This window comes from Dendropsophus ebraccatus, chromosome 5 (genome assembly GCF_027789765.1).
Source record: "Dendropsophus ebraccatus isolate aDenEbr1 chromosome 5, aDenEbr1.pat, whole genome shotgun sequence".
NCBI lineage: Eukaryota > Metazoa > Chordata > Amphibia > Anura > Hylidae > Dendropsophus > Dendropsophus ebraccatus.
Genome location: NC_091458.1, coordinates 99781879 through 99793586, shown reverse-complemented (window position 1 = coordinate 99793586; position 11708 = coordinate 99781879). Strand labels below are relative to the sequence as shown.

Sequence of the window (11708 nt, the reverse complement as noted above, 5' to 3'; positions counted from 1 at the left end):
GGCAGGGAGCCCTGACCGCTGGGAGCGCCAGAGGGAGGAGCCAGAGCTGTGTGCCCCGGAGTTACCTCTCCTACCTCACATGTATAACACCCGTAAGTTCTGCACCTGTCACCAAAAAGACCCATTTCCCTCCCTTTCACTTCTATGGGAGTCCTGAATACAGTAGGACCTCCTTCCCAGGGTTATGTCTGAGACTTAAGGTGGACAACCCTAAATTTATAGGAAGGAAATAACCAAAGGAATTATCCAGAATTAGAAAAAACATAGCACCAGGTTACATGGTTAATAAAGTTACTGTCTGGCAGAAACCCTCAGGCAGATGGCAATTGCCCCGTCACAGGGAGAACAATTTCTTCCCAACTCCAATATAATCCCTGGATCAATGTCCTGTCATATTTAGTGCCCATAACTTGTATTGTTATATTTATTGAAAAGCATCCAGGCCTCCTTTGAACTTGTTAGGCGAGTCAGCCATGACAATGTCACGTGGCAGAGAGTTCCATAGTCTCACTGCTCTTACAGTAAAGAATCCCTATTTGTCCTGTTGGTGAAACTTTCTTTCCTCTAGACTTCGAGGATGCACCAATGTCATGGTTACAGGTCTAGTGATTTTTCACCTAGGCCTGTAACCATGAAAAAAGGGGTATCCTATATGTTAGTCATGTCAAACTCTGGCCCGTGGTGCAATTATTTTCTTTAGTTATTAGGTTTAATCTGTAAAAGCAGCCGATGCAACATATCATTCTAGGGTTGCATCAGTACGTCAATATGATAACAATACTGTGCAGGGTCAAACAGTTCAATGCCCAGGGTTCTAGGATTTCAATACTGTATGGTGAGCTGATTAGTGTGCTGATTCAGTAGATCAATGCAATACCTATGCATGGTATTGATCTATGTAATCAATCAAATGATTGCTTATGAAAGTGCCATTAAAGTGAAGTAATAACCCTAGTACAAAAAAAATATAATTATCTAAGCTTAAGAAAGCTGTAACGTCTTTGTTATCACACAGTGCAATAAAATATAAAGTTCCTGCACAATGAACAGTGTAGATTAGAAAGAAAAAAATACATTGTGTCAAAACGGCTGATTTTAGGTCACATCATATAACAGAAAAGAGGATTAAAGGGGAACATTTACCATTGTTGTGCCTCTGGAGTACGCCAGGGAAAAGGTGCTGATTCGCCCATTCTCCCTGTGTATACCAGCTGCATCCCCCACTTGCCCGATGGGTGGAGCTGGGAGGAAACGTGGCCTCCTCCCGTGCCTGATTTACACCATATGGCAGGCACAGGTCAGGCCTCTTAGTGAATTTGGGGGGTAAGGCCTAATTTAAGACTGGCATACCAGTACACCGGTCTTCGTAAATGAACCCCAAAATATGATCAAGAAAGTCACATCTGCACCAAATTGGAACCATTAAAAACTACAGATGACATCACAAGAAAGACCCCTCACTTGGCGATGCCGGTGTAGTAAAAATTTACAAATTTGGTATCATAATGGTATTGGGAAAAACATTGCTTCTCAAAATTGCACAACTGCATTCTTTTTACCCCTCACAAATAATACATTATATGGTAAACTGAAGGGTACAGCGTGTCCCATAAAAAATAGCATTTAGCTTAGCTGGTGGAAACAGAAAAATGTGTCTTAGGGTGCCTTCACACCTACCGACTCGCAGCGTTAATAACGCTGCAAGTCGGCTAGGTCCTGGCAGATCACTGTCAGTACATACACACAGCGGTCTGAACGACCGCTGCGTGTATGTAAATCTGCCGGGCACTTAACCCCTTCTGATGCCGGCCGGCCGCCTCCCGCTCAGCTCTGTATACATTATCTCCTCGCTCCACGGGGCCAATCAGTGTGTTGCCCTGCCGCAGCCACTGATTGGCCGGGCGGGAGAGCAGGACGCCGGGACCCCGTGGAGCGAGGAGGTAATGTATACAGAGCTGAGCGGGAGGCTGCCGGCCGGCATCAGAAGGGGTTAAGTGGCCGGCAGATTTACATACACGCAGCGGTCGTTCAGACCGCTGCGTGTATGTACTGACAGTGATCTGCCAGGACCTAGCCAACTTGCAGCGTTATTAACGCTGCGAGTCGGTAGGTGTGAAGGCACCCTTAAAATGTAAGGCGAAAAAAAGACAAGTGACAAATTTAAATTCTGAGGGTCAGAAAGTGCTGGCAGGCTCTTAGCAGCAGTTCCTGCTGAATCTAGAGAACATGGCCTCTGCATTTCCTGGCCGACCCTCAGACCCCTCCCCATTAGTGCCCACCTACCTGAAAAGGCACCATGGTTTGTAAAGTATTGTTTTGGTATTGAGAATTGGGATATAACACCCCAGTATCAGTCACAGTCAAAATTGACTGACTGATGTTTCCTAGAAGTAATAAAACACCTATAAGGGTGGATTCACACGTACTGTGTCACAACAGATTTCACGCTGCGAGCTCCACAGCAAAATCTGCTGTGATACTGTGTACTGTTATGGCCTATATGCTCTGCATTCTCACAGCGGATTTTCATTCAGGCCTACTAATCCCAGCAGCAGCCAGGCTGCAAAGCAAATACATCACCTGTCCGCTCAGCCAATCAGTGTGCTGTCCTGCCGCCTCTTAGCCCGGCAGCCGCTGAGTTAACAGAGAAGTCCTGCAAAAATTTTTAGTAAAGTATTGTATTGCCCCCCAAACGTTATACAAATTACCAATATACACTTATTACAGAATATGCACATAAATTGCTTTTTTCCCTGCACTTACTTCTGCATCAAGGCTTCACTTCCTAGAGAAAATGGTGATGTCACGACCCGACTCCCAGAGCTGTGCGGGATGTGGCTGCTGGAGAGGATGATGGCAGGGGGACACTGAGCATCCCTCTGCCATCATCCTCTATATTGGTGATTTGTATAACTTTTGAGGGGCAATACAATACTTTAATAAAAATTTTTGCCGGACTTCTTTAAGTAGGCCATGGCTAACAGCACCGAGTATTTCTGCAAATTTTAATAAATCCGCTGTGATGCGGTACGTGTGAAGGCACCCTTAAGGGGTTTTCTAGGAAGCATATTAAATCTCCCAGTAACCAAGCTAATTTGGGCCTTAATCCTCAAACCAGTTTCTTCATTTATTTAATTGTCGCATTCTAAGAGCTATAACTTGTTGCTATAAGTTGTTGCCATATAAGCACTTTTTTTTTCTTTTTGACATATAGCATCATTAAAGGGGGGTTCCGCAGGATAAGGTACAAGTAAGAGATCACAGTGGGTCTGACCTCCATGCCCCCCCAGCGATCTCAGCTTCGGCCCAGGGCCCTTTTGTCTATTTAGTCCGGGTCAGCACGTGACCTGCAACTCTATTCATTCTTTATGGAGCCGCCCGAGAGAGCAGAGTACAGCGCTTATCTCTCACGTGCCGACCCGCGACTCTATTCAAAACAAAGGAGCCCGGGGTGGGGATCTGGAGATCGACTGGGAGCAGGGAGTTTGGACCCCCGTGGGACAAGTAGGTTTTAATCAGAAAACCCTTTTAGGGTGCCTTCACACCTAGCGACTAGGTCCTGGCAGATCACTGTCAGTACATACACGCAGTGGTCTGAACGACTGCTGCGTGTATGTAAATCTGCCGGCCACTTAACCCCTTCTGATGCCGGCCGGCCGCCTCCCGCTCAGCTCTGTATACATTACCTCCTCGCTCCACGGGGTCCCGGCGTCCTGCTCTCCTGCCCGGCCAATCAGTGGCTGCGGCAGGGCAACACACTGATTGGCCGGGCGCGAGAGCAGTACGCCGGGACCCCGTGGAGCGAGGAGGTAATGTATACAGAGCTGAGCGGGAGGCGGCCGGCCGGCATCAGAAGGAGTTAAGTGGCCGGCAGATTTACATACACGCAGCGGTCGTTCAGACCGCTGCGTGTATGTACTGACAGTGATCTGCCAGGACCTAGCTGACTTGCAGCGTTATTAACGCTGCGAGTCGGTAGGTGTGAAGGCACCCTAAGGGTACAAACACACACACCGTATACGCAGCAGATCTGCAGCAGATTTGATGGTGCAGATTTAATGCTGTGTTCAGTTATTTAGATTTAATTTGCTGCGTATCGCAGCAGTAAATACGCTGCGTATACGGTGTGTGTGTTTGTACCCTTAGGGTCTGTTCACACGTACAAACTCGCTGTGTAAAACTCGCACAGAACTCGCATTAAACTCGCATGAAAGTAGCTGCGTTTTTTGTGGTGTTGAACTTGCCTGTGAAAATCAAAACTCGCATGTAAAAATCGCACCAAACACGCAGCGAGAATACACATACATTGACTTGATAGCAATCCGTATCGCTGTGAATTTATGTTTAGAAACTCGCAGCGATAAATACCCAGCGAGTCTGTACGTGTGAACAGACCCTTAAGGCTATGTTCCCACACTGTATCTTTCCTCAGTATTTTGGTCAGTATTGTTCAATCAAAACCAAGAGTGGATTGAAAACACAGAAAGGCTATGTTCACACACTGTTGAAATTGAGTGGATGGTCGCCATTTAATGGCAAATAATTGTCATTAAATTGTGTCCACCCAATTTTGCCTATATAAGTGCAGGTCCTACTTTTTGCGCAATAGATCAGTGGCCAAAAAAATAAATAAATCTATTTTCAAAACAAATGTATGGATGACCACATTGTAATCAATGGGTCAGTTGAAAAATGCCTGTGTGGATGAAGCCTAATGGTGAGGCGTGGCTAGCCTATGGAGAGACTTAAACCCACTGACTTGAACCAGTTGGGTCTGTACTGTTTGAACTGTAAAAGGTGCAGGCTCCCACCCACAATAGACTATTGGGTGAATTTGGTAATTTTCAGAAGGCTTATGCCCACCCTGGGTTATCGGCAGGCCAAATATTTAGGAGTCGCCAGGTCCTGCTCTGACTGGCACAGGAGCAGCCTATGGCCTACCATTTTGCATGTGTTTTCACCAACATTGGAAAGGATTAGATGCCAGGCTGAATCATGCTCTTGTGCAATCACGTAATAGCCCTTAAAAGAACCTAGATAAGTGGTGGGCAAACACCATAAAGTAGACACACGGAATACTAATATTGATGAAGGAATTAGCATTTGGATTGGTGTTACCCATTAGATAGTTTTGGCATGTGTCCCAGGCTTCCAATGCCCTCCTCCAGTGATGCTAAGTACATTTAGAGACTATATACCAGAGATTGCTGACCAAATGTTTAGCTTGTCCTCTTCGCTGAAACGTGATGTGTGAGGGGTAGGGAAACGTGCTGTGTCCTCATGCTGAGTTAGCTATTTCACACTGTACTATTACTGGTTCTCAATAAATAATATATTGTGAAATCAACTGTGTAGAAGGAAGGCGGATGAGGATCTTAAATGCATTACAGAGAACATTACATTACAAATAAAAGGCCTGACTTTGATATAGTGTCTTAAACTGCACTTAATGAGGTATTGCCATCTTCTAAGATTCTAGCTTAGTTGTAGTATATGCTAGGTTATTCTGATCAGTGGGGGTCTGAGCTTTGTCACCTCCGACAATCTTATGGGTGGAAGCACCTATGTAATTTAGTTTTGTTTATTTTCTTAGCTTTTTTTTTTAATTCCTGTACAGTGGCACTTCCATCCTCCCATGATGCAGTTCAGTTTAAGTGAATGGGTCTGTGGTGCGGTTCCCTGTACAACAGGTATGCAGGTGCACCACAATGAAGGAGCATTTAGGGGGCATTCAAATTTGCGTTACAGACGGGGAAGGAATGTAATGGATTTGTTCCCCGCCCAGCATGATGTGAATATCATACCGGCAGCAGGGAAACTCTTTGAATTGCTTAAGCCCCTATTACATGGGGAGAAGGAGATGAGCAAACGAGCGATGTCAGCACTTGCTTGCTCCTCGTTCCCTGCTCGCTGCCGCCGCTATTGCACGCTTCGGCAGTGAGCGGGTAAGTACAGGGGGTGCTGTCCGAGTGATCGCTTGATCGTCCGGGCAGCCCATAGCAGATAGCAGCGGTCTGCTGCCGCCACTCTTATTCCACAGACTGCAGCAGATCGCTGCTATATTAGTAGTTTTTCTTTTAACGTGTTGAAAGAAAAAACAACTGCAACGATCAGTCAGCATCGTTCATGTCACCTGATCATTGTGCTCTATTACACAAGACGATTATCTGCCGTAACGGCCGATAATCGTTTCGTGTAATAGGGCCTTTACAGTGCTGCATCAATTCAAAGAGTTTCCCCAGTGCCGGCATGATATTGACACATCATGCCAGACGGGGAACAAATCCATGAAGGGGGTTATCCAAGTTTAGGAAAACATGGCTGCTCTCTTCTAGGAATAGCACCTCGTCTGGCCTCTGTTTTGCAGCTCAGTTCCATTAAAGTAAATAAAGCTGAATTGTAATACCACCCACAACCTAGGGACAGTTGTGGTGCTGCTTTTGCAAGAAAGTATCCATGTTTCTTCTAATCTTGAGTTAACCCTTTTACTTGTGCTACAGACTCTTGGGCCCAATACATGTCAGATTTGACTCAGATTCTGCATCCAATCCACCATTTATATCACATGCATGTAGGGCTGGGCGATATGGCCAAAAAATAAAATCTTGTTGTTTTTTTTTTGTTGTTTTTTTTTAGTTTTGGATGATTCTTGATTTTTTTTTTTTTTGCTAAGTAAACAGACATTTTTTCTCCTTGCAGCGTCACATACGTTTTTTTAATGACGTTTGACACAGCTGTATTGCTTACCAGTGCTCCCCTTGTACCCCATGTAGTAAACAAGCCCCCTCTGTGCCCCATATAAGTAGGTTTGCCAAATATGTGCCACTCTGTGCCCCCCTATACTATAGGTGATCTTCTTTGTGCCTCCATCTAGGTAGGGTGTAGTAGTGGAGGTGTAGTGGATAAGGGTTTAAGTAGCACAGGTACAGATGAGGGATGTAGTAGTAGTACAGGTACAGATGAGGGGTGTAGTAGTAGTACAGGAACAGTTGAGGGGTGAACTAGTACAGGTATAGATGAGGGGCAAGCTGGGGGTGACTGAGGCAGTAGGGCAAATACCTGGTACACCTCTCCTCCTCTCACCTTTGGCACACAGGTTCCCCTCCTGGTCACACACAGAGGTCCCCAGTCTCTGGAGGAGGAGGAGGCCGCAGGGACTGCAGAATAGGGTGACAGCGTCGCTGCGGTTACTGGAGCTGTACAGCGAGATCGGGGGCGCAGTGCAGATCCCCAATCCTGCTGTACAGCTCCAGCACCCGCAGCGACACTATCACATCTGCCCCAGTCACCCAAACTCAGCTGTCCCTGTGGCCTCCTCCGGGGACCTCATTCCGCTATGTGTAAGGACTGGGTTAGCAGCTAGAGGCCGCCCACCCTGCATCTCAATGTCCGCACCTTGCCGCACTGCCCTACATGCATGTTTCCACTTTCTTATCCATTTAGTCTCACTAGATCATGCTGAAAGAGTTGTCCGCACTTGTTGGACAACATAATAAAGCCTGAAATTTATGTCCCCTTTCGGTATTAGGGCTAATTCACATCTGGAGGCAAAAGGAGAAATAGCTCTTTCCTGGGAATGGGGTATTTGGGGCAGAAGAGATAAATGTAAACACTATTTTAGTCAGTTAGGCAGAGGCTACAAAATGATATAGCAAATTTCAGATAGTATTACCTCATTTAGTGGAATCATTTCCTTTAGTTGTGTCGTGTGGTCTCATTGTGACCCCCTGGAAAATATGTGTTTTTGTATTCTCAATGGGGTCATTCTCAGCCAGAAATAAATGTGTCTGTCGTGCTGTCCGCAATTTTGGACAATCTATGCAGCATGTGAAAGAGGCCTTAAGGGAAAATTTCAAGATTTGCCAGTAGGTGGGGGGAACATAATACCTCTCCCCGTGCCCTCGATGTGCTGTACCACAGGTTCCAGGATCCCAGTCAGAACTCATTTTCCCATGAGTTCCGATGTTGTCACTGCACAGGGGGAAAATGCCCAACTCGGCTGATGGATCTCCAGAATAGGCCCTGACTCGCTTCACAAAACAGTGGGTTGGCACGTGCTCCATGTATTTATTGTGGGCATCCCAGAGATTCCCAAGTGCTATACATAGACAATGCATGGAGAGTGTATTGACCTACTGCTTCATGCAAAGCAGAGAGTTGGGGCCCCGTTCTGGAGAGGTGGGGATAAATGTCTGATAGGGGTCAGACCCCTTCGATCACACAATCTACAGGATAGGGGATACGTTTTAGGGGCTAGAATATCCCTTTAACTAAAATTAAATGACCCGTTACTTTTCCCCAATAAATTCAGTAGAGAAGTTATATGCCACTTGGTGGATGTGGACCAACTATTAGTTGTATGGGGTGCTAGCGGTCACACCAGGTACCAACCGTGTAGCTAAGTAGATGAAAACAGCACGACTACAGCACTCCAAAATGTGGATAAATAAGCGTGGGTTTATTTGTCCATGAACAACAGCACTGTTGTTCATGGGTAAATAAGCCCACACTTATTTCTCCACATTTTGGAGTGCTGTAGTCGTGCTGTTTTCATGTAGATAGATAGGTCGGTCTTGATAATTGGGATGTATTTTTTGTGATTTTGTTGTTTTTTTCCCCCTTATTTGAATTTGTTGAGCACAAATTTCAAACCCCCAGCCCTCCAGCTGCTGCAAAACTACAATTCCCATCATTTTTGGACAGCTTATGATAGGAGTTGTAGTTTTGATAAATCCATTGGATTTATATTCCTTTAGTGGTGGTAGAGTGTTTTAGAAGTCTGGTTTGTCTGTTATAGATATATAGAGATGCTGTCCTTTGAGTTTACAGATAAGACATTTTAAGCTCTGAAGAAGAAAGCTTTGTCGTCTTATGCTGATATGACGTTTAATGCTGAAATGAAGCATGCGCACGTGAAGAGACTTTATTCTTTATAATGAATAACATGAGTACAATGCTGAAACCACTTCTGCTGCTTCTTTTGCATCCCAAAGCATAAACTTAAATCGTCTCAGAAGGACAAGGTGCGCCAGTTTATGGCATTTACCCAGGCTGGGGAAAGGACTGCAATATACTGTTTAACACAGAATGACTGGAAACTAGAACTGGCAACAGACAACTACTTCCAGAATACAGCCTTGTACTGCAAAGAATCAATGAAAAGTACAGTAGACAAAAAGAAACTAGAGCAATTATATAACCGCTACAAAGGTAAGGAGCTCCGTTTATTTCTCTCTCACTTAACATTGAAGGATATGGATAAGAACCAGAGGTGATGGGCAGGGAGCAGGTACTGTGACTAAAAGGGAGTTCTCAGAAAAGGCATTTATTGCCTATCCCCACCACTAAAACTGCTCCAGTCACTAGAATGGCAGTTCCAAGCCCCCTGTTCCTCACCGCCAATTCTCATTCTATGGGGCTCGTGCAAATATGTGGGACTCCCATTTAAGTGGTTGTGGGGGTCCCAGTGACTGCACCTCCAGCAAACATACATCCTGTTAATAGGTGATGTCATTTGTTGGGAGAACTCTTAATATGCAGTGACATGTAGAAGAGATAGGGTGGGTTCACACTATGGAATAGGGGCAGATAATTGGCCGTGCATTTCCACCCGTCCCATAGACTCTTTTCTATGGTCGGGTGAATTCCGCTGAAAGAATTGACATGTCAATTCTTTTGTCGGAGGGCGGAACATAGAATGGAGCCTATGGCATGGACGGAGATGTGAACGAGCGGGGCGAGCGACAGAATTTGCGGTGGATTATCCGCCCCTATTCCGTAGTGTGAACCTTCCCTTACTGCAAAGTGGATGAGATTTTGTCCCCACACTGCAGAAAAAACCCTCAGTGGAAGTTTATCTGCAGTGTAGGTTTTACATGTCAAATCTGCAGCAAAATTGCAGACTTTAGTGGAAAATCCACAGCTTTGCAAGTTTTGCTGTGGATCTTTGCTCTAAAATCCACAGCCAGCAAAACTGCACCGAAATCCTCACAGCTTGGTGCAGGTTTGCCGAATGTGAAATGCTGCAAATATGCATCTATAAGTGGCGATACCCTAAAGCCCCTATTCCGCGGGCCGAATGCAAGGAGCAAACGAGTGCTGCCAGCGCTCGTTTGCTCCTCGTTCCCCGTACGCTGCTGCCGCTATTGCACATGGCAGCAGCGAGCGGGTGAGTGCGAAATGGGCCGCGGGGAGCTGCGGGGGGGCTGCCCGGGTGATCGCTAGATTGTCTGGGCAGCCCATAGAGGATAGTGTTGGTCTGCTGCCGCCACTCCTATTACACATGGTGAGACTGAAGCAGATCGCTGCTATCACAGTTGTTTGTTTTTCAACATGTTTGAAAGAGAAACAACTGCAACGATTAGCCGACATGAATGATGTCGGCTGATCGTTGCCTTCTATTCCACAGGACGATTAGCGGCCGTAACGGCTAATATCGGTCGAATACGGACAATAATTGTTCCGTGGAATAGGGCCTTTAATGGTAGAACTGAAAATAGCATGAGTGGTTGTCCAAACACAAAGATTCACCGTCATGGCTAGAACAAAAGGTTCTGGTGCTCTTAGATGTACTCTGCCATTCAGCTCCCATCTGCTTCATTTATGAAAGACTGTAACACTTGACTTAAGTGTGTGGTGCATTAACACCACAAGTATGTCTTCTGAGGCACAGATACATCAGCTCTCAGTCAATCTGGTGCTGACGTATCTGAACGGATTGACAGGGACCCCATTTACTTCGCTGTGATTTCTTACACTTATACAAGTTTTCAATAGAACCCAAAACCAAGGTTTACTACACTTGATTCTAAATGAAAACTGGTATACACACAGGAAATCACCGGGATGTAGTAACTAGCTTACTACATTCAGGCCATAGAAATAAATGCCAGTCCGTGCACAGATATGTCGACACCAGATTTTGACATGGTGCTAATGTATCCACGCCTCGGAAGGCACAATCATAAAGTTAACTCTGCCTTTATTGTAATTTTAATGTAGGGTTTGTAGACGGCTTGACTTAATGTCTGGTAAATATTGGGAGCGGCTGGCAGTGAATGAAATCATGTTAAGGTTAGGCACAGAATGGGCAGACTAAAATGGACTCTACTTTATACAGTGAATCTGTCTGCTGCAAATCTCATTCTAAACTCCTGACACTGGTAGATAGCTGTTAAGGTAAGGAGACACATGTTAGCTTTAATACATCTGTCTGAGCTTCCATAACATAGAAAAATGCTTTTATTCTTTAGTATGAAGAGTCAGAAGCTTTCCTGGGCTTCTGAAGTGCACCCAGCTGTAACACCTCCTCACTCCCCCTCATATACCTGTCCGTGCTTGGAGTTCAGCTTCCAGGTATCAATCAAAGGAAAGGAGACAGAGGAGACATCACAGCTTGCAGCTATTCAGCAGCTTGGAAAAGCCTCTTTTGACTCTTTATACCAAACAATAAAGACATTTCTCTACATCCTGGGCAGCACAGATCAATATATGAAAGGTGCCTTGTGTCTCCTTGACCTTACAGCTATCTAACAGTGTCAGCAGTTTGGAATGTGAAATACAGCTGACAGAGAAGGGTAGTAAAAGAATACAAAAGGGGGATAGCAGGTGAATTATAGCTCTAAAATATCGTTTACATAGCTGCCTATTGTCTTGCTATCAAAAGAGTCCCACAGGCTTCAAGGCCTTATGTTTCTTATGAATCTGTT

At 45.3% G+C, this 11708-nt stretch overlaps 1 protein-coding gene across 4 annotated transcripts in view; it reads left to right on the top strand.

Moving 5' to 3' along the window:
- DCUN1D2 (defective in cullin neddylation 1 domain containing 2) overlaps positions 1-11708 on the top strand; it is a 48024-nt gene that overhangs the window by 23042 nt on the left and 13274 nt on the right. For 2 of the 4 annotated variants that reach the window (XM_069970807.1, XM_069970808.1), the window contains exon 2: positions 8994-9210. In XM_069970807.1, coding sequence (XP_069826908.1) covers positions 8994-9210 — 217 coding nt within the window. Of the gene's footprint in view, positions 1-8822; positions 9211-11708 lie in introns of all 4 variants that reach the window. The other 2 variants (XM_069970810.1, XM_069970809.1) reach the window with 2 other exon arrangements.